Source organism: Artemia franciscana, chromosome 5 (genome assembly GCF_032884065.1).
Source record: "Artemia franciscana chromosome 5, ASM3288406v1, whole genome shotgun sequence".
Classification (NCBI taxonomy): Eukaryota; Metazoa; Arthropoda; class Branchiopoda; order Anostraca; family Artemiidae; genus Artemia; species Artemia franciscana.
This window is the reverse complement of record NC_088867.1, coordinates 58832994-58859280: the sequence shown is the minus strand read 5'-3', so window position 1 is coordinate 58859280 and position 26287 is coordinate 58832994. Positions and strand designations below refer to the sequence as shown.

General features: G+C 36.8%; 1 protein-coding gene and 1 long non-coding RNA gene across 2 annotated transcripts in view; one reads left to right on the top strand and one right to left on the bottom strand.

Annotated features, from left to right (window-relative positions):
• Positions 1 to 26287, top strand: part of LOC136027649 (tyrosine-protein phosphatase non-receptor type 4-like) — a 195024-nt gene that overhangs the window by 101887 nt on the left and 66850 nt on the right. The window contains exon 11 of the mRNA XM_065705076.1: positions 15881 to 16064. Within this exon, the coding sequence (XP_065561148.1) occupies positions 15881 to 16064 (184 nt within the window). The remainder of the gene's footprint in view (positions 1 to 15880; positions 16065 to 26287) is intronic.
• Positions 10999 to 15555, bottom strand: LOC136027651 (uncharacterized). Its single transcript, XR_010617651.1, has 2 exons — positions 15393 to 15555; positions 10999 to 11263 (listed from the first exon to the last, which is right to left on the bottom strand). It is a non-coding gene; the product is annotated as an uncharacterized LOC136027651 (long non-coding RNA).

Below are 26287 nucleotides of genomic sequence, written 5' to 3'. Positions count from 1 at the left end.
TATATTCTTACCTAGTGACTTTATAGTAATTGCTAAGATGAGAGTCTGCATGGCTGACTTGTTTCTGTGTAGAAGAAATTCCTAATGATGAAGTTTGTTCAAAAAATTCTTTCGCTGGTAAGACTAAGCGAGAACTCGAGTTCTCAATCGAAAATGTTTGTCCCAGAATTTGAATCAGGGATTTATGGTGTTGACACTGAACCGAGTTATGCATCTGACAGTGCGTTAGAAACAAGTAGCAATAGCGGATACTCTTTTTTCTGGTGTTGTAGCAGTCGAAACAAAATTTTTGAAAAAAATGACTATCCTTCTAATGCAAGGAAGATTCAGAGTACTCTAGGATTCCTTGATTCCCCTTGTTTAGAATGGGATGCTAAAATTGGAAGCGTAAAGGATCCCATAGTTTTTACTATCAGGTAGGTCGAAATTCGAAACTTCCAGATAATAAGCAGTTGATGGAACTATTTATCCATTATCTCTACTATTTATTTAGATTTGTCTGGAAGCAACGTTGCATTTTGTGATTGAACCCCGGCGCTGTGTTGCAGTCGTCAAGTTTAATGTTGCTTTATATTTTCCGCTATCTCCAAAGTTTTCGTGGTACATAAATACAGGATTAAGTCACGAAATCACAGGGGGGGGGGGTGTATTTATCAAGTAGGTATGTAGCGGATTACTACTTCCGAAGGAAACATGCTAAACAAATAAAAGTAGTAGGCTACCATTAGATTCTCTTTTTGTGCTCTTTCCAAATATTATCTTTTCTGTTCTGAAAATAGACACCCCACCCCTTGTTGGTTGTCCCAGATATGATCCCAGTAATATTTCTCTCCGCTAATTGAATCTATTAATACGTAATGGGTTCTTGTCGTAACAGTTTCACTGCAGTCTCGATGCGATGAATTTTAGTTTAGCCTGAGTAAGTACTATAGTAGACGACGTACATTACTGCACTTTTGAGTCTTAATTTTGAAGAAAAAAAATCATATGGTTGACGTAACATTCAAATGCATTTAAAAAGCAAAAAAGACATGCGATAGGGTTTGCCTGTAATGGTGTAATTGAACCCCTGTTCAACTGAATCCCCGTGTAACTTAACCGCAATGCAACTGAACCCTACTTAGCTGAACCCTCGTGCTTCTGAACTTCCCTACAACTCAACCCCAATTAACTAAACGTTTGTGCAACTGAGCCCCCGTTTAACTGGACCTGTGTGCAACTAAACCCCTGTTTAACCGGGTCCCCGTGGAACTCAACCCCATTTATTTGAACCCACATTTGAATCAACCACTGTTTAACTCAACCCTTCTGTAGCTCAACCTCCATTTAAATCAAGCCCTGTTTCACTTAACTCAACCTTAGGCCTAATAGTAAGTTGGAATAGTGCTGATTAGAAGCTAAAAATTTGGTTTCCTCTTCGCCCACAGTTTCTAACATTTAATACCCTTTTGGACAAGCTAAACTAATTTCGACCAAAGACAAAGAATCTGCAGAGCTATGATTGTAACTAGTTTTCGTCACTGGCAGCCAATAAAAACGCTAATCACCCCATTCAAGCTGGACTTTATCCTGTCTGATTTCGTTCCCTGTAGTTGGTCAAATATTAAAATTTATCTGTTATAAAATGTGTGAATAGTCGAAATATGTGAGTAGGGAAAGTAGTTGAATTTGGGCCTTAGCTTTAAGATTAGCAACACCTTTTTTCTCTGGCTGGGCTTAGTCTCTAGTTTAGGAAAACACAAAAGTCAAAAAGAATTTGAAGATAAATTGAGAGGTAATAGGAAGAAAATGAAGTTCATAGGCTCAAAAATTCCTGCTGAAAAAAAATGTTATGGAAGAATATTGTGACAGTAGTGATTATTATTCCTGTAAGCAGGTTTTGAATAGTGAATCAAGTGTCTTTTTATATGGAACTTTTGGGTGATGTATGCTATGCAACATCAAAAGTAATCACCAGTTAATGCACATCTTATGGGTTGGGAGAAATAAAACACAAATTCTGAAAACCTCAGATGGTTAACCATTCCCGCCCACCTACGATGTACCAGTGACCGCCTGTTGCTTCGGAAAAAGAAAGAAAGAAAAGAAGACACGTCCGGGTATCAAGCTCCTTTATGTAATTTTCAAAAAAAAAATCCTGATTAATTTTAGTGACGAAATGAAAACAAATAGCCTCTATCATTTTTCATTACATACTCCCCCTGTAAGTTTCAAGCCTACTGGCTAAAAAAATGGCCGAAAAAACATGGTGTCCTGGTAAACTGTTTGTGTTGTGGCGTGGTGTTGTTGAACGGGCCTATATGCCTTCTTTATCCTTCCAATAATACATATTGAAAATTCTTGTATGATTGCGCTTCAAACGTTGTGCTACACGCCCGTGTTTATGCTGAAAAGTTGTGGGGTTTGGCTAAGGATTTTAGAGGCGTCATGTACCCATTTTGAGCCTCGTGTCATATAGTATGAAAGTCATTGGAGGTTTTGATTTAAACAAGGTGGAATGTAGCTAACTTTCTATCAAAGAGTTGAGTTTGGGAGGTGTTGGATGTTGGAGGGTTTCTTGTCTATTTTGATCCCCTAAGCTAAGAGATAAATAATCCTTGCAGGACTGGGTTTAAAAAAAGGGACAACAAGCCTATCTTGGTGCTAAAACCTTTGCAAGATGGGTGGGTGTGTTTCGGAGGTAGGTCATTTTTTGTCTCATCGTGTAGATTGAAAATCATTGGATATTTTCGATTTTTATAAAAGTGGGATTCGGCTACCTTTCTGCTAAAAATATGGGTTTGGAAGAGGTTAGATATTCGGGAGGGGCGTCCTGGACCCGCTTAGGTTCTAAAATCAAAGATATTAATTTTTTGCAGAATTCTGGTTCAAACAAAGTGCGAAAGCTCGAGTTAGGAGGAGTGAAATGGTATTTGCTTTCCTCTTGCCCTTGGGTTCTTGAACCACGCCAATGGAAAATCATTGCGCGATTCTGGTTCAAACGAGGTATAACATGCCTGCTTTAGTCGAAATGGGGAGGGGTTTTGTGCTGTTGGAGGAGTTACAAACCTACTTCCTGATTCCAGCTGAATGCTGCTCATGAATCTGGTTCAACATCAAACGCCTGACTATTTCTTCCTGCCTATTCACTAAAAAAAATGGGGGCTGGAGATGGTAGCTAGTAATGCCACACATCCAATTGCGTCCTCTAATGACTCAAATAGAAAATTCTTGCATGATTTGGGTTCGAACAAAGTGCAATATGTGTACCTTTACGCTGATACGTCGGTTGTTAGAGACACTGGTGAACGGTAGGGGGGCTGTGGGTTTTTATTTTGCCCCTAATAACAGACTGGAAATTTTCGAATGATTTTGCTTCAAACAAGGTGTACTATACCTCCCTTTCTGAAAATTTGCTTGGGAAGGCATCACAGGGGGCATCACTTCAACATTTTGCCTTTACTAATGCTAATTGAATCTTACTTAAACAAAACGCCATATACCTCTACCTTTTCACTAAAAAGTTAGCTGTAAGATTGTAAAGATGTCTGAGAGGTGTCATTCAAGTCGCAAATAATGAAAATCATCCCGTGATTCCGGCCGAAACAAGTCGTAACATGCCTGCTTTTTGATAATCAAAATAGGTAATGGAAGGGCAGAGGGGATGGGTTACGTCTGGCTTACTTTTGCTCTCCAATCACTTAGAGATTAAGCTCAAATATGGTTTTTCGTCCCTACTTTTCTTCTAAAGCTTTAATACTGGGAGCAGCGGGGAGAAATCTCGGAGGGGCCGTAGACCCACATTGCGTCTCCAATATCGTAAATCAAAACTATTTGTGTGATTCTGCGTCAAAGAAATTACAGCACACCTACACCTTTTCGAAAGATTTGGCCGCGGAAGAGGACGGGAGTGTTTTAAGGGTCACTGGTCCACTTTAGTTCTCCCATCATACAGATTGAGCATCATTGTGTGTTCCTAGTTTAAACTTTTGAACATCCCTACCTTTTTGTAAAAGAGTTGGTAATAACAGGAGCGTATAAAAGGGGTGTCGGAGGGGATGAAGCCCCATTTTTTGTCTCCAATAATACATAAAATAGATTTTGTTTTTGTCATGGGTCGACTTTCTAATATCTCTGCTAAGAAAAGTGCAAAGGGTAAGTCCCTATTTCCTTAGCAACGAGACAACTATTAAGATTTACGAGGAGCGTGTGGTGCCCCTCTGTTTTAGTCCCGAACACAGAATTTAAACTGGCAAACTCAGTCGTAATCACAAACAGAAATAGACTTGTAAAAGTAGAAGTAAGGCTTTCTGCTCAAAAGCAGAAACATGGCTCGAAAAAATGAAAATTGGTGGTACAGTTTATAACCTTTAACACAGAATAGACAACTCTACTTGAGCTCACTCACTTTAGGCTTTTGCTCAAAGATAAGCGAAAACTATTCTTTTTGGCACCGGTTAAGAATCATGCTTAGTTGTTCAAAATGTGGTATCATCTTTATCAATTTGGTCAGAGGTCCTTACTTTCTTAAAAATTGTGGAGGTTAGACACTTACTTTTTTCTTGTAATAAACTGGAATTGGCGGCATAAAAAAGAAACAAAAAAATGAAGTCAGTGTTACTCCCTTTAAACACTCATTCCTTACTCGTTGGGTCGTTTCTTATGCATTGGGGTCAGTTCTGGGTGTAGGCTGTGTATCTAAACCCAAAGAAATGCAAAAAATGGCACAGGGTATGCAAGCCCACTGTTTTTCTTGATGGGGGCTGGCGAAGATGCACAATTGAGAAAAAGTGCTAAACCTGTGCAAATTATAGGGACAGGATTGGGAATTATAAAAGACATTTTTAAAATCGAATTCGTGGAGGGATAACGAAGGATCCACAACTTGCCTCTTCTTTACGCGCTTGGTATAGGAGGTAAATTTTTTAGTCACAAAGTTCATATGAATTGCGATTGAGCACTTGATCCCTGGTAAGACAATATTTTCTCAAATTTGAAAAATACCATGTAATAGTCTTATCTTTTAGAGTCAATGGCGTCCTTTCCTTATCATTCTTGTTTGCTAATCTTATTTTTATCCTGACTAAGACTAGAGAGTAGCAAAAATTGTTCTACCTAAATGTGCTTTACAGATTTTTTATGTGTTGAGTATTTTAGTAATTTATTTAGAATGTCGAAAAGTTATGAACATTCGTCTGTGTCTTCAAAAGTGTCTCATAGTCGAGTTAATAATAAAGTATCCCGGCAATCACGATCTGTTGAGTGCGATAGGGGACCTTTTGAACCTAATGAGTGTACTAGACATGCTAAAGAACAGGACAGAGGTACTGCAAAAATGCATTGGACAAACTTGTTTAAAGCTATTGGCCATAAAAATTTAATAAGGAAAAGTCCCTTATCAAGAAGAAAGATGTAAGTACCATGCCTTGGCTTAGTTTTTGTAATTTCGACAAGACTCTTTTACCTAGTTAATAGCTTACTTGAAGGGAGCCGACCTTTTTATATTCATCTTTGAATTTAATTTACTTACTCAAAGTATCGATATTTTAATTTGTTTATCCTTCATGCCTTTTATTTTTTATGATTTATCTCTTTTTGTATTTTTGTTTCCGAATCACTTAGTCCTCCAGATGAAACGTTGGGTCCCTTCTAAATAATGTCCCGTTTTGGGAACTGTTTTCTTTTATATTCTTTGCTCAAAGTTATGCAGTATTTTTTTTTTTTTTTTTTTTTTTTTTTTTTTTTTTTTTTTTTTTTTTTTTTTTTAGTGTATTGAACCTAAAAAAGCTACTCTTTTTAAAAAGACTTCTTAACTGTGGCGTCAATTAATGGAAATTTACAGGGGAAGAGGCAAAATGTGTTTTTTAATGTCTAGGGGAGGAGGCAATTTTTTTTTCAATTTTCTCAGTTAACACAGCAAAAGTATTTTCATTTTTCAATGAAAATATTCCCTGAAAAGGTTCATTTTCAAAATATAGGAGGTGCGAAACAAAGGACACAACCTCTTAATTGGTGCCACTCGTTCCTATTTTAGTTTTTTCTGCTCTGTTCTACGTTGTAACAAGGCTTTTCAAAAGTGCTCTCAGTTTCGTGTCATGTCTCTTTTTTCTTGTCTGAAATACGGAAAGTTAATACCCACATCAGATTATAATGCGATAACAAGGGACATCAGAAATTTTTTTCTTATATTTTCCAGAAAATGCTGCATCTAAAAAGCTTTATGCAACAATTAAACGATATTTTTGGGAAAAATATGTCCCATATTTTGTAAAATAAAAGAGTCAGAAATCGTCAAGCAAAGCGTTTGGAAGCTAGCAACCATAAATTTTGAATTCATCATATAATTAGCTATGGGCATAATAAAACTTAATTCTTGAAAAATTAAGAACGGGGTTTATTGGGGGGGGGGGCTTTATTTTCTCGTTTCTTTTTTTTTGCATTTAAAATAGCAAAAAATCGACTTTTCAGTGAAAATTACAAAAAAAGCAGATTTGTTTAGGTGGCAGGGGGCATGATTTCCCAAGCAATTGATACCATTGTTCTCCATATTCTATGAAGACGTAAACTCGAAAGGGATGGGATTTTTCCCAATACTCCCCTCTATATGTCCAGGCTCTTGTTTCCCCCATATTTGTGATACAAGTAAGCTATTCATAGGGGGCTTTGACAGAACTTGGGTCCACCCATAAAATGAGAATCTTCAAAATAAATTCGCGCGTGCATGTGTGCTTCTAGTCATTTTAATATTCCCACTATTGATGGCTCTCAAGTATTTTTTTTTTTTTTATACCATGCCAATGAATGTTTGAGGCACAGAGCTTCAGATTCTGCGTTGGATATTGACCATGAGGGGCAGTAAGTCATAAATGATTTCAGGGCTGATTTGTCATAGATTGTATCGGGGATGTTTTGTTGATTTGACACTAGAGGCGACGAGAGACGCGGCTGACCCTTAGATATACTTTTTTGTGGACCCCAATATCCAGTACCATTTTCAGGACAGCCATATGTAAGGCGCCATTATCTTGTACTACTGATTTCGGTTTTGGTCACTTTCTGAAAATTTATTGACATGGATTTCACTGAAATTTGGGCTTCTTAAAAATGGGTGTAAAATTGAGGGGAAGCAAAGCCTCCCCTGTCCCAGACGCTCCTTGAATGGCCCAAAAAAAATCTTGAAATGGTTAAAATGGATCCTTAATTACAAGGCTGTATCCAGAGAAGTGCCGGGTTTGAACCACCCCCTTAAATTTTTATCCACTCGTAAAAAAGTGACAAAAATGTATGTAAAGAAAGTTGGATGTATTTTGTATAGTTTTTACTCCCTCCAAAAAAGAAAAATAAATCCTGGATGCGCCCTTACTTAAATATTAGTTTTTTACTATGCCAGCGCCATGTCTAACTCAAAATGGGAACTCCAATTTCTTCTACAAAAAAGCGGAAGTAGCTGTTGTCCAGCTATTTTGCAAAGTGTCTAACTAGAAATAAGCAGCTAACATGTAATACTGATAAAACTCGTAACACAAACAGTAAGGAAAAAAAAATTATAAAACGCTACGCAATATCAAATCTAAAGAGTATGGCCAATTCCAGTTTAAGAAAAATCCGTAGAATAATACTGAAAGTAGAACTGTATAGCCGAAAAAAAGTTCCATTTTAAAAATAATTGTGTGATTGGACAGTTCGTGATAACGAATTGTAAGTAAGGGGCGACTCAGCACAATATTAACCAAAACTAAAAACTGGAATTTTGATAACAATAGATACTTTAAAAGGATTAGCTTTGTATGCTGATACCAAATATATAAAATTCACTTAGTTTAATATTATTTATCAAAAGCTAAAATCTCTTTTTAGAACGACTCCAGAAGCACAGGGGCTGTTTAGTTGAAATAAGAAATTTTTTTTAGGGTACTAAATAACGTTAATGTGAAGAGCTAAGAATTTAGGAGGGGCAAGCCCAATCATATATGGATTAATTTTTTTTTTCACGAAATAAAAAAGGTTATACTCTAGTTATGACTACTAATATATAGTTGATTCAATACTGTCGCTACGTAACCACAAGCTGGTCACCGTAAAGGGGAGCTGGTGTTCACCTCCCCCTGAAAAATACTTCCACACCACTGGTTAGTTTCCAGTAGCTTTTGACTTATAAAAAAAGGACTAGAACTCTCAATTTCTGATGTAATGAGGGCCCTTTGAAGTTTCTGCGACCATGAGGTGGAGATGGGGATGAGGAAGGACCCCCCCCCCCTCCTATACGGAATAAGTTCTGCTTATTTCGGGGTTTAATATTACCGTTTACTTTCACAATAACAATATTTTTAAGAGTGAAAATTATTAAGGAGGGAGATTTTTGTGTAGGGAGGGGTATAAGATACCAAAAGGAGTACGTTTCAATGGTCAAATTTTCTAAGCCTTCAGATGAAAACTAAATGAGTCATTGGGACTTGTTGTCTAATCGTTCTTGGTTGCCACGTTAATTGTCAGTCTGCGCCTTTGTTATTGGTGCTAAAACGGGGGAGTGATTTAGCTGTGACTCAGTTGATGTTTGATGAAATTGCGTACTGTGAGGTATAGTTTCGAATCATCTGTTATGAAGTGGTGCTGGTGGGTGTAGAGTGAAATGGCCATTTCATAATTTCGTTCGGATGTCTTCGGGGAGAAAAGGGACAGGAGAAGAGGGTTAGTTGCCCTCCATTCCATCATAGCAGCAGCAAATTTGGACTGTTTTGAGTTTTCAGTTTTGAAGGTCTCATTTTCTTGTAAGTTTTATTTAATTTATATGCGTAGTTTGTTGGGAACGGCTCTTGGATATAGAGCCGAAATACTTTTAAGGTAAACAAGTTTCTGTGTCTTAGATAAATTTTCTGTTGTTTTACTTGCTGCTAATTTATATCCATGATCATTCTTTGGCAAAAAATGCGCAATTCCAAACATTCGTATATGGGTTTTAGACATCTACAGTTGGGTTTTCTTATTGTTTTGTAGTAAGGGATGGAGGGAGATACCTCAAAGGGTACATTTTAATTCCAAAACATCCTAATTCTCATTGAGCCTTCACATAAATACATAATTAGTTCTAAGAGAGAGATGAGGGGAGGATGGAGGAAGAAATTGATGTACAAAAACTTTATAAAACGCATCAAAAATTGAAATCAATATTTAATTCCTCTTGATTTCTGGGAATATCGTCTACGCTGTTATCATAAAAGTAAAAAGTAACATTAAACTCGATAATGTGCTGATCATCTCCATCTCTGCCTCATGGTCGTAGAAGCTTTGGAGGATGCTCATTCGACCAGAAACTGAGAGTTCTAGTCCTTTTTTATAAGTCTAAAGTGATTGGAGATTAAGCTGCCGCAGGGGGGGGGGGGGCATTTTTGCAATGGGTATTTCCCAGGTGGTGTCTAGAGTTACCATAAAGACGGTCGCTATTAGTAAACGTCGTATGAGGGCCATGTGATAACGGCACCGCTTTTCTAGGAAATCATATAGGCAAATTTATTGCTAAAACCCAAATTACGCATGAGTACAGCACAATTGTGTATTCCATTCGTGATTTCTTGGGTTGAACAATGGTGGACTTCCAAGTACAAAACTTGCGATTGACGAATCAAAGTTAAGATTTTCCAATCTGTCTGGCAAATACAGTATTAGTAGGCGATGGTTGGGAACAAATTAATGTTGATGCAAGCTATTCAAATCAATTTCTTACGATTGCAATTTTCCGCTAATGTTCAACATATTTAAAGTTAAAATCAAGGACAAACACATGCCACTTATAAATCTTGGCTTTTTTTATCGACCCTTTGGTATAAAAGATAATTTCTAAGTAGATTGAATTAGATTGGAATGCTACCTTGAACACACGTAAAAGATAAAGAAATAAAATGTTTGTTTTCCAGCTTGATGTTCATCTTTAGCTATTACGAGGTAGTAGCTACAGGCTCGGCCGTTGGCAAATGCAACAATGTGCATGCTTCTGTATATTGTTCTACCTCTCAGTGTGTTAATTTGTATTGATCATAATTTGAATATTTTAATTAAGATGGAACGATTCAATTCAAAATAATAAGCCTTGACCTATAGGTGATTTTGATATTCGGTTTTATTAATGTGGATTTGTAATTCGATGTAGCCTATGGTATAAGCTGAACCATGGCTTGAAAAATGGAATTAGGGGATGAATGCCAAACAAGGGACTATAAACGTGATTGATCGGTTGTCTATGGATTGATTATGGAATTTTGATGTTATCAGTAACTGTTGAATAATTTCTTCAAAAAATCAAGGTATTGTTTACGGGTATTATAGCCGGCATATATAGCCATAATGGTATGAATCAATTTCTTAAAATTTAGAAGCCGACAATGATTGACACTGTGAGGCATTGCACCTACTAGAAACAAGGCTTATTGAAATTTCAATCAAATTTTTGGTTTATTGTCGAGTTTAAGCTTGTAAGCCCTGAGGCTACATTTATAAATTTATTATTAGTTCACTCGGTATTTGTCTACGGGTACGGAGTTGAAACAACTGAGACGCTTGGGAGATGGATAGGATATATATAATTTGTGCTGTATATCGGTGCATGGGGGCTGGGGTTAGGTATAGCGGGGCGGCATGCAAAATGTAATCTAACCAACATACCAACTAAATATTTATTATAATTTAGCTACAATGTAGTTTTCCACTGAGCTGAAGCTTATTGTCTTCATATACAAACATCAATAAACCAAATATTGTCTGATCCTTTTCAATCAATCAATCAATCAATCAATTTATTAATACTAAAGAAAACTATTACAAAAGTAAATCAATTAATAGGCCCAAGAAGCTATGCTTGTAATGGGCCACAGAGCACAAAAAAAAAAAAAAAAAAAAAAAAAAAACACTTATAAAATATATACAAAAAAAAAAAAAAAAAAAAAAAAAAAAAAAAAAAAAAAAAAAAAAAAAAAAAAAAAAAAAAACACTGGAACAAGACAAGATTTTAAAAGAAGAGAAGTGACATACAAATTGGGATAGAATTAAAAGAGAGACAAAAATTATTTAACTGGAAAGACCCGACGAAATAATGCATTTGCAGAAAGAAAAAGAGGGACATCCAAAGGGATGGAATTCCATAATAGAATTGACTGATATACAGGAGACCTCTGAGCTGCTGTAGAGGATCGTTTTGGTAAAATAAATCGTCGAGAAGAATTACGCAAAGAAGAAAAGTACCTACCTGAGCCTGTCCTTGAGAAAAACTGCTGCAGGGTCGGTGGAAGAGTACCTAGAAAAGCAGAATGCGCTAAATAAAGAGTATTTTTACCTATAATATGATCCAGCGGAGCTATTCCAGTATCATTATAAAGATCAGAGGAAGGGTAAAGCCGAGGGAGAAGAAAAGTAGCCTTCACTGCCCTATTTTGGGCTCTTTGAAGTGAGCAGAGAAGAGATTTATTAGTATTGCCCCAGACAGAGCAGCAATAAGAAAGGTAAGGATGAATAAAAGCATGATAAAGAGAAACCATAATATCAGGAGGAAGAAATGAATTAATCCGGTGCAACATTGAAGACTGGCGGAGTATTAAGGAACGGGTGTGAGTTATATGCGGTTTAAAGGAAAGAAAACAGTCAAGATACACACCAAGAAGTTTCACCATAGTAGCTTGTGGTATAATATCATTCCCAAAAGTCAGGGTGATTGGCTCCCATACGTCTCTCATGCGGTAAGGGGTCCTAAAGTTGACAATGGCACTCTTTCGGCTGTTAAGAGCCATACCATTTGACCAGCACCAATCCTTTACTTTATCAAGAAGACCTTGAGCTATAGAAGTGGCAGATGGCAGGTCCACCGCAGCAATGAAAAAATTACTGTCATCAGCAAAAAGAACAGGGTGAATATGGGGATGAATACCATCAACAAGATCATTAATGTAGATTAGAAACAAAAGTGGTCCAAGCACAGAGCCTTGTGGGACACCTTTCAATACAGGTAAAGTAGTGGAAGAAGTACGGTTAACCAAAACATACTGAGATCTATCTGAGAGGTAGGACCTAAACCAATCTAGTGGGACTCCGTGCACACCAAATAAGGATAGTTTAGACAGAAGAACATTGTGGTCAACCATATCAAAGGCCTTTGAAAAGTCAAGAAATAGACCCAAAACACACAAGCCCTTGTCCAGATTAACACGCACAAACTCTGTAGCATCAGTAAGTGCATGTAAGGTAGAGAATGAGGGACGAAAACCATACTGATGGTTAGTGATGAGAGAATTTCCATCAGTCGAATTAGTACTAAATACAAATGAAGAGAGTCGACGATACACTACTTTTTCAACAACCTTTGAGATGACGGGAAGAAGAGAAATAGGTCTGTAGTTTGAAATTAGAGACGAATCACCTTTTTTATGCAAAGGTAGAACAGTAGCAACTTTAAATGAATGAGGGAAAATACCAGAAGAAAGAGAGAGGTTAGTTATGTGTGAAATCGGATGAGAAACAAACTGACTAATTTTTTTAAGGACATTATTACTCAAACCAAAACTATCAACTGAACGACTGCTAGGAAGTTGGGAAATAATACTAGAAATCTCAGTAGTACTACATGGGGAAAGGAAAAAAGACTTCTCTGCCAAGGGAAAACAACTTACTCTACTCGGGGGTGGAATTAGAACTGAAGGAAGTGTGGTGAAATACGAATTGAAGGCACTCGCTGAGGATTTTTTGTCTACAACAGAACCATCAGCATTTCTATAAAAACATGGAGAGGAATGTTTGTGTTTCTTGCGAGAGAGAGCTTCATTAATTACAGTCCAAACCTTGCGCAAATTCCCCTTGCATTCATTAATTCGACGCGAAAAATACAGCTTTTTTGCTACACGAACTGAAGAAGTGAGCACATTTTTGTAATGTTTATACTTCAAAAGATCATCCTGTGTCTTACTTTTACATGCAGCCTTGAACAAAGACGCTTTCATATGGGTTGCATTGATCAGACCTCTAGACATCCATGGGCATTTGGGTGTAAAATTCCTTGGCTTATTTCTAAGAGGAAAATGCTTGTCCAACAGAGTCCCCATACGACACAAAAATAATCTAGTTGCACAATCAGCATCATTAGCTTCAAGAACACTAGACCAATCATTACTCTGAAGACCATATATTAAATTAGAAATTTCCTTATCTGTAAAAGTTCTGAAAGAAGATTTACCTTTCTCATCCACAGTAATCTCAGTTTTAGGCACAGATAGTGATAGATATATAGGAAAGTGATCAGAAAGATCAGTGAAAACAAGACCAGAAGAGAACTTCAAAATAAGAGAATGAGAAGTGGAAGTATTATCTATTAAAGTGGTAGAATTTCTTGAAGGGTCAACACGAGAAGGAAAAAAAAAATTGAAGGAAGTAGCCCTGAAGAAGAAAATACATCAAAAAGATGGTCACATTCATCATTTGATCCAACATTTAACATATTGCAATTAAAGTCTCCCAAAACACAAATTCGTTTTTTAGAGAAAGTCCCCACACCAGAAAGCTGATCAAGCAAATCACAGAACAGATGTGTTGGAAAAGGAGGGGGCTTATAAAACAAACAAACAGTATCACATGCAAACTGGCTTTTCAGATCAATGACAAGAGAATAAACTGTCCTACTATTAGACACCACTGATGTAAACAAGGATTCAAGGTCAGATCTTCTACAAAATTCAATATTAGATTTTATAAACAAAGAAATACCCCCAGAACACTTTGTTACCATTCTAGGGACATGAATAGCCATATAACCATCCATATCATAAGCTGTAAAATTATCACTATCAGATAACCATGTTTCTGTCAAGCCTATGACATCAAAAGGGCAAGAATTATTAGACCACAAATACGATTTAAGACTGTCCCACTTATCTCTTATTCCACGCACATTCAAACAAAATACATTAAAGCAACTATTTGAAGAGAGTGAGGGCAAAATGTTATCACAATAATCAATGGTGGTGTGATAATTGCAGCTAGAACTAACCATAGATTCAAGGAGAGGGTCGAAAGTGTGTGCCTCTTGTTTACCAGCACTACTTGGTTGATCAAATATAACTGAATTAAGAATAGATGAATTCAAAAGAAAGGAGAAATCACCCATATATACTACACATGACAAATGTATACAACAACTTTACAAATGAACACAATATCCATACAAGCAGGCTGAAGTAAGAGAGGGTGGATTGAAAGGTAAGACATATAGGCAACAATAGAGAAAACAACTGCAAGAACAAAGACAATAATAAACTACTAGGTTCAAAGGGAATAAAAATAATAAACAACATTATGCAAACATAAGAAAAACTATTAAATCATAAATAAATTTACAAAACAGAGCTGAAAAAAGAGAAATGATTTATTTCACTCCTGGGAGGGGCTTTGATGGACTTGGATGAGCTGTAATTAACTGATAGAGAGTATCAACTTGAGATGCCTCTTTGACAGTAATCACTTTACCATCAGAAAGCTTTGTGAGTATTTCTCCTCCACTAGACCATGTAGACCTCTTCCCAAGCTTTGATTTAGTATAATTAAGTAGCTGAAGTCTAGACTTTGTGAGTGACTCAGAAATAAAGACACCACTACCTTGCAAGCATTTCTTTTCTCTAAGAATGAGCTGCTGCATTCTAGAACTGCAAAATTCCACAACAAATGGACGAGGTTTCAAACCTGAGCCTTGCTTACCAATCCTTCTAGCAGAAACTATATCATTCTGGGTCACAGGAATACCAGGAAATCTAGTACTGCAAAATCCAAGGAATCTGCTTTCAGAAGCTTCTGGATAAGGGTCTTCTTTTAAACCAAATAGAACCAGCTGATTTGAGAGTTTCATTTGGTCAAACTGATCACTCAGACGATCAACATTGGATTGAATTGGTTTCAGAGAATTTTGCAGCTTTGACAGACCTGAGTCGAGCAATTTCAGGGAGGATTCAAGCTTTGTCATCCTCAGATCATATTGTTTGAGTGATTTTTCAACAAGCACATCAAAATCCATTTTCAGGCTAGAGTATACCTCTTGTTTGATTATTTCTATACTGTTGGCATCAAAAGTAGCAGGTTCATGACTAGGGGTAAGTTTTTTAACAGAGGCCTCAACCAATGGACCAACTTCAGTAGACAGTGCTTGACTGACAACTTCTGCCATTGTAGATTTGAGCGTTTGATCATTCAGCTTCTGCTTATTCTTTAGGGTGTTTAAGTGAGAGGTGAGCAATGCAATTTGATCATTAATGGATTCGGTACCACTAAACTGTATGGAGCAGTCTGATCTCATCTCTCTGGTGTTAGGTCTATAGCTCTTTTTTGTATCACCCATGATTTAGAGATATAGCAGAGATATAGGCATCAAGCACAAAATAAAAAGACTGTACCTGGAGGGTCCCCAATTGCACCCCTGGGGTTGGGGCTGATAGACTTGCCTGCCTTTCCCACTGGACTGGTTGGCAGGCTAAACCAGCTCTTCATACAATTCTGAATTTAATGGATAGATTAAAGATGCCACATATTCCACTTAAATAAACAATAAAAATTTCCAGTGTGTAAATTTCCTGGCTAACAGATAAGCACCGTTCACTCAAAAGGTTTTATGGTGTCACTTGCAAGATTTATCAAGCATAAAAGAATAAAGTAAAGGATACGGTCGACTTTACTGTCTCTACCGGGGACTATACAGTGGACTTTATAGTTATCCTCCAAGAATATCCCTCGCGGGTGCTTTATAATGGCCCATACTCAAAAGCTGTTTGTTTTCTAATGTATCTAAATATTTTTGAGTTCATTCGTCAATACACAGTTTTACCAACACATAATTTCAACAGGTCAAAATTATACAGTTAATATAAGCTGCTTTATATTGTAGTGAAGGAGGATTTTTGCAAGCCAGAGAACCCGTGACACTTGCTGTTGGAGTTCCATCCCCCTTAGTCACACCAGTACCTCAAGGGCGTCCCTTTACACCCGCTCTTGAAATTCGTGGTCTCACGTATGCTGATGAAGAAATAGAAGATGAAGAGCTACCCCCATATCCCACAGATTTATCTCAGGTACAATTGTTTTTTGATAGAAGTTGGTAGGCTCTCATTTTACAAAAACAGACTTGACAAAACGTTCTAGTGAAGAAAAAAGGTAAAGGTAAGGAATACGGCATTGAACTTTATAGTCCCTACCGGTGGTGGGTTTCTTGGCCCTTCAGCAAGGAAGTGCAACGGGTTGGGGCCAACCATCCTGTGCTTTCGCACACCCTTCTAGTGAAGAAAAATAAGAAAACAACTATTGCTACTATTGAATTTAATTTTTTTTTTGTTCGTACCGAGATTGCTTTCTGATGCGTCAAAAATTTATACTTATCTTAGTTGCATGTACTTTTACCAATAGGAATAAGCGTTTTATTTTTTGAGGAATATTTATCCATACAATTATTTTTGTACCTTATTTGTATAGTTTACGTCATATTCCACCCTTGCATAGCTGATTAACGCTATGTAGGCAAAGGTGACGCAGAGGCAATCTAACTGCCTATTAAATGAAAAAAAAACAAGTTTTTTCAACTGAAAGTAAGGAGCAACATTACAACTTAAAACTAACAAAACTTATTACGTACAGCCTATGAGGGGGTTTACCCCCTAGTCAATAACTCACTCTTTACTCTAAAGTTTGAATTTTATTCCGATTCTCTAAGAATGACCCCTGAATCATAGAGGCCGTTTAATTAGAATTAATAAAAAAAAACTCTGAAAAAGAAGTTTCTTAAGAAAAGTAAAGGCCATATTAAATTTAAGACCGGAAGAAACAGAAATTTACAATAGCTCAAACTCGAAACAATCAAAATTATTATTAAAGAATAAATGAAACCCAAAACGAACAGAAATTAAATGAAAAATCATAGCAAAAAAACATACAACAGTACTAATAAAAATGAATAAGTTAATCTCAAAACAAGCAAAGATTAAGTTGAATAGTTTAAACTCAAAACATATATACTTTTTCAGTAAAGTGTCAATGACGCAGTAGGTTTTAGACTTTTACAGTGAAAGAAAGAGGCAAACCCAAACTCTTCTTTCTGGAGATTTTTGTTCGTTTCAAACTGGATTTGCATATTCAATTTAAGCTTCAATCGTTTTAAGATTTATTTACTCATTTATATTTAGTAACGTTTGTTTGTTTGCTATGATTGTTTATTTAATTTCTGTTTGTTTTGGGTTTCATTTATGCCTCAGTAGCAAAATATTTTTGTCCGTTTTAAGCTTGATTTGCATATTCAATTTAAGCTTTACTCCCTTTGGGATTTATTTATTCATTTATATTAGTACATGTTGTATGTTTTTTTTTTGCTATGATTGTTTATTTAATTTCTGTTCGTTTTGGGTTTCAATTATTCTTTAATAGTAATTTCTGGTTGTTTTAAATTTGAGTTATTGTAGGTTTCTATTCTTTCTGATGTTAAGTTTAAAATGACCTTTATTTTTCTTTAGAAAACTTCTTTTTCGGAATTTTTTTTTCATAAATTTCTGTTTTTTTTATAGCCAAAGTTTCAAGTTTTTCAAAATTTTCTATTTCAAAATATTTGTTTTATTCTAAAATAGATTAATAGTTTTGGTAAGAACTAATAAATCAATCTGAATATTGGATATATGATGATATTAATTGCTGAAAGCTCATCAGCTGAAGATTTTGTTTCACCCTGGCCGGATTTAAACCTTTGACACCTCTATGTCCAAGCGTTTTCGCCGCTCCGTTTTTACAAGATTTTCGGGGAAATTTTATTTATTTTATTTATTTTTTTCCCTCAAAAAATGAGGAGTAGGCTAAAATATAAATATAAAGAAAAGACAAATTATAACTCTTACAATCAAAAAATATCAAATATTGATCAAACGCTTAAAAAAGAAAAAAAAGTGCAAAAACACTTGCTAAATAATTTAACCTTTAAATCCCCTTCGAGAACTTGAGAATAGTGAAAGCTGTAGGGCCTATTGGGACTATTGGTAAATCCTTGTCTGTTTTCACTGCAATTTTCATTTTATTTTCAATGTTGTAACGAGAACAATAGAAAATATTTGTAATATGATTCCTTTTAGTAATTATATCACTAAAATACTGTTGTTTGTGGCTAAAAATTTCTGCAGAATTTTCAAGTCACTTAAGTAAGACAATGATAATTCTAAGTAAAAGAATTGGTTATGAATTGGTAAGAATTGGTGAGAGAATGATACTTTTACCGTTTGGGAAACAGGCAGTAGCAATACTCTTGTTTGTAGTGAAGACAACATTCATTAGAAGTACATAACCCCAATTCCTCCGAAAAGAACTGAGGAAAAACTTTTGGTAGTTTTTATTTAATTAATTTTTGTTCGTTTTTTGATTGCAAAATTTCAAAGTTTTTAAAACAACTCCTTATTTTAAAAAAAACTTTTTTTTTGAACATCAAACTTTCATTAAAATATCAAAACTAGTATCAAAGTAACAATATCAAAGTACCAAAGTGTCAAAGTTAAGAAAGGATCAAAGTTAGCAAAGCATCAAAGTAACAATAAGCACAACTTGCGCAATAAGCGCCACTTGCACAACTTGCAGCCCTTGCACCGTAAATCGAAGTTACCACGTAAATCACTAAAGCACAACGGCGCAATTAGCGCCACTTGCACAACTTACAGCCCTTGCACCGTAAATCGAAGTTATCACGTAAATCACTAAAGTACAACGGCGCAATAAGCGCCACTTGCACAACTTACAGCCCTTGCACCGTAAATCGAAGTTACCACGTAAATCACTAAAGCACAACGGCGCAATAAGCGCCACTTGCACAACTTACAGCCCTTGCACCGTAAATCGAAGTTACCACGTAAATCACTAAAGCACAACGGCGCAATAAGTGCCACTTGCACAACTTACAGCCCTTGCACCGTAAATCGAAGTTACCACGTAAATCACTAAATCCAAGCAATAAAGTAAAAAAAAAATCAAAGCAACAATAATTAAACTTCACAGCTCAAAGCCCATTTCCCAGGGAGGGGTGGGGTACCAACCCCGTAAACATATTTATTTGGCCTTTGAACTATTTTGAACAAAACGACTATCTCCAAATTTTGACCGGATGCACTAGGGGAAACTGGGGCGTGGGCTAGTTGTCCATCAATCACTTTTGACCTTTAAAAAGAGCTAGAAGTTTCAATTTCTGATCGAATGAGCCCCCCTCCAAATTTTTAACACCATCCTTCCACAGAACCTTTAATTCTAATAATGGGCAACTTACATAAGTTACAATCCTTGCGCCGGGGGCTAGGGAATATTTTTCAACCCCTAAGCTATGGTAATTTGAATTTTGAACTATTTTGAAGAAAATTGCTATTTCAAAATTTTGTTAAGATGCATTTGGGGTAAAAAAGGCACAAGGCGTGGTAGGCTTGTTACTTTTTGATCACTTTCGATTCTTAAGAACTTTCAACTTACATAAGATACAATTCTTGTCCAGGTACTATGGAAGATTTCTCAGCCCCCTAATCTATTGTAATTGAATTTTGGACTATTTTAAACAAAATGGCTATTTCAAAATTTATATCAGGTGTATTCGGGGGAAAAGGTGTGGAGGGGTGGATACCTTACGATCACTTTTGATGACTCTTAAAAATGTAACTAGAACTTTCAGTTTCAAATTAAACGCGTCATCTGTGAAGTTTATACGACCACCCCTTATATAAAACCTTATATTCCCCTGGGGCATAGCTTACAACACTTGTCCCCGGGCTTTGAGGGGATTTGCCGACCCCGGTGTTTTCTTTATTTGATCTTTAATCTATTCTGAACAAATAGTTATCTCAAATTTTGATTTGATGTATTTGGGGTAAAAGGGAGTTGGGGGGGTAGTTGCCCTTCGATCACTTTTGAATCCTGAAAGGGGCACAAGAAATTCTAATTTACAATCGAATAAGTCCGCTCCGAAGTGTATACGACCATCCATTCCATAAAAAACTTATATGCACCCCTGGGCACATTTTACAATAGTTAACCCTGGATTCGGGGGGGGGGGGTGTTTGTTTTATCCCTGGAGTTTTTGTTATATTATCTTTGGTCTATTTTGAACAAAATGACTATATAAACAATTCGATTGAACGCGTTTGGGGAGACGAAGGTAAGAAACAAAGGAAAAGAGCGTCATAACTTAGAACGCTGTATCAACACCTTAATTTTTCTTATTTCACCTTCAAACCTTTTCTTACAAAATGTATATCTCAAAATTTTTGTCGGACGGGTTTTGGGAAAAGGCGCAAGGGGCTATTTGCCCTCCATCTCTTTTGACTCTCGAAAAATATACTAGAACTTTCAATTTTCAATCAAATGAGGCCTCACTGAAGTTTATACGAGCATACCTTCCATAAGAACCATATATTCCCCCGGGGACCAAACTTACAACGCCTGCCCTCGGGCCCTGGGGTGTTGTGTCGACCCCAGAGTTTTCGTTGTATGATCTTTGGACTATTTTAAAAAATGGCTATCTCGAAGTTCTTATTGGATGGATTTGAGGAAAAAAGGGCGTGAAGAGGGGGACTAGTTGTCCTCTCATCTCTTTTGACTCTTAAAAGTGAACTTGAACTTTCAATTTCCAATTAAATGAGCACTCTCTGAAGTTTCTGCGAGTATCTCTTCCATAAGCATCATGTATTCCCGCACGGTATAACTTACAACGCCTGCCCTTGGACCCTAGGGGTTGTGTACACACCGGAGTTGTTATTATATGATATTTGAACTATTTTTAACAAAAGGGCTATTCCAAAATGTTTATTTGATGTTTTTGGGAAAAAAGGGTATGGGAGGGGGCTAGCTGCCCTCCGATCACTTTTTACTTTTTAAAAGGAACTACAACTTTCAATTTCCAATCAAATGAGCACTCTTTGAAGTTTGTACGAGTATCCCTTCCATAAAAGCCATGTATGCTCCCAGGGCCTAACATACAACGCCTGCCCCCGGGCCCTGGGGGATTGTGTCGACCCCAGAGTTATCGTTATATGATCTTTGAACTACTTTAAAAAATGGCTATCTCGAAGTTCTTATCGGATGGATTTGAGAAAAAAAGGGCATGGAGAGGGGGGACTAGTTGCCCTCTCATCTCTTTTGACTCTTAAAACGTTAACTAGGACTTTCAGTTTCCAATCAAATGATCCCTCTCCGAAGTTTATACGAGCATCCCTTCCATAAGAACCTCATATGCCCCAGGGTATAACTTACAACGCCTCCCCCCGGGGCGAACCGTAGGGGATGAACCCCCACATATACGTAATAATTTATCTTCGTTTTAAGTTTTAATGTTGCTCCTTACTTTCAGTTGAAAAAACTTGTTTTTTATTTAATTTCTGATCGTATTTTAAATGATGCTGGGAAATCCGGCGCGCCCTTTACAGAAATGTCACTTTTCCATGAAAACATTCTCCATTGAAAGATTCTCCCATGTAATCAACTCTCCTCTGACCCCTCCACCAGAAAAAATCCCTCCTGTAAAAGTCTGTATACTTCCCAATAACCAATACTATATGCTCCCAGGGTGTAACTTACAACCCTTGCCCTGAGAGGGGGGGGGTTTCATCCTCAAAGACATAATTTCTGGACCCTTCAATTACGTTAAACAAAATAGTTATTTCAAAATTTTGATTGTTCGGGTAATAGTGGGCGTGTGAGGGGGGTTAGTTGCCCTCCAATCACTGTCAACTAATAAAAAGGGCAGTAGCTCTTTCATTTTATAATCGAATGAGCTCTTTTCGAAGTTTCTACGACAACAAATGGCCATCTCAAAATTTTTATCAGATGTATTTCGGGAAAACGCGAGGTTTGGGGGGTGGTATCCACCCTCCCATCACTCTGACTCTCAAAAAGGGCACACAAATTTTTGATTAGATATGCAATGAGCCCCCTCCGAAGTTTATACGATCACTTTTTCTTTATGAGCCTTATATGCCCCCAGTGCATAACTTGCAAACCTTGCCCTGAGGGCTGTAGGCGGGTTGCCCTCCTCAAATACATGATTTCTGGACCTTTCTCAAAAATTTTGATCTCAGAACTTTGATTGGATATGTTTGGGGAAATGGTGGTCATGGGAGGGAGGTTAGTTGCCCTCCAATAACTTTTGACTGTTCGAGAGGGCACTAGCCCTTTCAATTTCAAATTGATTGAGCCCTTTTCGAAGTTTCTACGACAAGTCCTTCGGTACAAATTGCCCTAGTCTAAAAAAAAAAACACACTAATAATACATTTTCCCCGCATCGCTCTATACTTTAGCAGCGCTATTGCGCTGCCTATGAAATTCATTTACCACACTATCAGCACCTGGAGCCTTATCATTTTAATCCTTTTAGTGCTGCTGCTAATTCTTCCTCACAAAACAAATCTTCCTTCGCATCCAAGGTATTATAAACTTTTTCATTTTCTTCCGTATCTTTTCCTGCTACTCTATCTTGGTTTAGCACATGCTCAAAATGTTATGCCCCTCTCTCTTTAACGTTTTCCCTATCACTAGCTGTGGCCCAGTTTCATATTTAACTGGGAGAGGTCCAGGTTTACTACTCTCTCTCAAATTATTAACACGCCAGTACAATATTTTCCTAATATGCCGTATAACTGCATCTTTCAGATCCTTGGCAATTTTGTCCGTGGCCTCTACTCTAGACCTCCTTAGCTCATATTTTAAAGCTTTATCCACTTTCTTTACATTCCTTTTGTTTTCATATGATCTATCACTCAGATGATTCTCTTACAAGCCCCTTCTCCTCACTATTAAACATAAGGTTTTTTCACTAATATGTCTAGCTACTGTCCTAATTTTCTTCCCTAAGACACAACCAGTAACCTCACAAATTTTTTTCCTAAAATAATCCCATCCATCTTCGACATTGTCAAATTTTAAACTCTCCAGTTTAGTCTTCAACTGTTTCTGAAAAGTTTCTCTCAAATTCTCATCCTTGAGTTTGCTAACATCATTACTTCCCGGGATGTAGTTACTATTCCGAAATTTCAACTTTGAATTAACCCTAGATACTACCAGATGGTGATCTTTACCTGTAACATCAATTTCAGCACTCTTATATGCCCTAGTATCTTTTATTGGTCCTGCCAGTCTTCGGCTTACAATAACATAATCAATAAGGTTCACTGTCTTACCATCACGTGAATACCATGTTCACTTATGGGCCATTTTATAACCAAACACCGTGTTTATTATAACTAGCTTGTTATATCTATGAAATTTCAACAGTCTGTCGGCATTGTTGTTTTCTTTTCCTACATCAAATTTACCTAGGCTAGGATACCATCTATCCCTATTTCTACCGACCTGGTTGTAAAAATCTTCTATTAAAGATACCATATTTCTACCCGGAACCCTGTCTATTTGCTTCTGTTTCTATAAGTAAAATTGGTAGCTTCCCTATTCATCATGAGCTATTCCCTCTCTACATAGTCTACCCCATCCTTCCTGCCAGAATGAACAAATTCTATATCACCTACTGTCTTGCTTCCTACCCCTGGGATATGATTTTCTGAAACTCCAATTCGAGTCCAATTCGAATCGTCTGCATTCGTTAGTCAAAATGTCGATACGATAGTTATTTTTTAACCTCAAAACATTCCAAGTTCCAATTTTCATGTTCTTTAAATCACTGAAATTATTTTGGTCTAAGGAAAAGCAATGGTCCCGGAAACCAATGCAGGATGGGGACCAACACATCTTCTCAAGTCTACACCAAAGTGCTTAAGCTGGCTTAGAACCGGACTGCAAGAAGTCCCTGGGACCTCCAGTATGAAGGGAGGCTTTGCGCAATTCTGTGCCTATTCTTTGTCACAAAATGGTTTTCAGCACATAGCGATGCTCTTATAAACAAGAGTCAAAATCCTGCACCGACAGTCCCAAGCCTATTACCTCTAACTCATTATATATTCATGCGTACAAATATTATGCTACTAAGGGGAGGCAACCCATTGTAGATAAATTAGATAGGAAGACATTTTTCAGCCTGAAAACGCTGTTATGAAACCCTTTTATGAAATTAATTCAAAAAAACAAGTTTTTCAACTAAAAGTAAGGACCTACATTAAAGTTTAAATAAACAAAATTTCTCAATATATGAGCCCCTCTTTCTTTATGCTAAAATTTGACTTTTTTCTAAATTCCTTAAGAAAGACTTCATAAACATCAGGGCCATTTAATTAAAATGAAAATGTTTTTCAAAGCTATAGAGACGTTAGTTCAGTGGGCAAGGGATTTAGGAGGGTACAGCGCCACTCATATATGGACTAGGTTTTGTCTTTTTCAAAGTGTTTCTGTACTTTAAGTTGAAAAATACTTGTTTTGAAAAATTTTAATTTCTGATTTTTAACCAGGTTATGCTGGAAAATCTGGCTCCCTCAAGGTGGTTTCAGGCATCATCCTCTCTTCCCACTCTGCACCCACCGACACTTTCATAACATGCTATTAGAAATTAAAAAAAAACTTATTATTCTTATTAAACGGCTATTGTGTTTCAGGAGTCGTTCTTAAGGAATTAGGACCAAAAGTCAAAACTTCAGCGTAAAGAGCATTATTGAGCCGGGTCGCTTCTTACTTACAGATCGTTACCACGAACTGTTTGATTCAGTTGCATCACTGTTGGAGCGGTTAGAACTCTACCCCTGCTAAAATGATTTAAACTGAATGTTGGAACTAGCGACACATTTCACCGTGCAAAGTGGAATGGTTTTGTACAATGCTCATGCAGATGAGGAACGAGGAAATCCTCTAGCAGAGAAATTAACTTTATTCCGTGTGAATTTTTTGTCGCTTTTGTTTGTTTATTATTCTACCGTTTACTTTTTAATTTACTTCTTTTTTAAATGTTCGAAAATTCAATTTTCCAAGCAAGAAAAGTCGCTCTAATATCTGACTTTTAGAAATGAAATGTCCATTTATGGGTTTGACATTCGTCACTTACAAACAATAACATGTATACAGGTTGCTTAGACATGGTTTTAGTATTAACTTTTACCATCAAGATTTGTTATTATGAAGCGGGGATTGTCCAGGGTTGACAACTGTCACATATTTGTACTTTGTTGCAATTTTATGGTCGCTTTCGTTTCGTACTACATATTTGGATAAAATATGAAGTGAATCAGTTTTATTTTCTAAAGACTACTAGACTAAAAAGATTTACTATACACTATGGTAAAGTCTAAAAAAAAGGTGTAAAGTCAAAAAATAGTGAAAAATGATAAAAATGGTATGGTAAAGTCTAACAAAAGTCTCAAAAGAGCCAAATAACAAGTTCGAAAGGGTTGTAGAAAAATGTTTTCGTCTCTAAATATAAGGAAGTTGTTTTTTTCTGTTATCCTTAAATTTATTTTTATGGCATTTGGTATTAACCAAGTGACATATAGCAATCGCCAATTCTGTCGGTCTGTCTGTCTGTCGGTCTGTCGGTCCCGGTTTTGCTACTTTAGGCACTTCCAGGTAAGCTAGGACGATGAAATTGGGCAGGCGTATCAGGGACGGGACCAGCTTAAATTAGAAATAGTCGTTTTCCCAATTTGACCATCTGGGGGGGGGGGGCCGGTTAATTCGGAAAAAATAGAAAAAATGAAGTATTTTTAACTTATGAATGGGTGATGGGATCTTAATGAAATTTGATGTTCGGAATGGTATTGTGTCTCAGAGCTCTTATTTTAAATCCCGACCGGATCTGATGACATTGGGGGGAGTTGGAGGGGGGAAACCTAAAATCTTGGAAAACACTTAGAGTGGAGGGATCGGGATGAAACTTGATGGGAAAAATAAGCACAAGTCCCAGATACAAGATGGGTATAATTGGAACGGATCCGCTCTCTTTGGGGTAGTTGGGGGGGGGGGTAATTCTGAAAAATTAGAAAAAATGAGGTATTTTTAACTTACGAACGGGTGATCGGATCTCAATGAAATTTGATGTTTAGAAGGATATCGTGTCTTAGAGCTCTTATTTTAAATCCCGACCGGATCTGGTGACATTGGGGGGAGTTGGGAGGGGGAAACCTAAAACTTGGAAAACACTTAGAGTGGAGGAATCGGGATGAAACTTGGTGGGAAAAATAAACACAAGTGCTAGATACATGATTGACATAAACGGAACGGATCCGCTCTTTGGGAGAGTTGGGGGGGGGGGGTTATTTCTGAAAAATTAGAAAAAATGAGGTATTTTTAACTTACGAACGGGTTATCGGATCTCAATGAAATTTGATATTTAGAAGGATATCGTGTCCCAAAGCTCTTATTTTA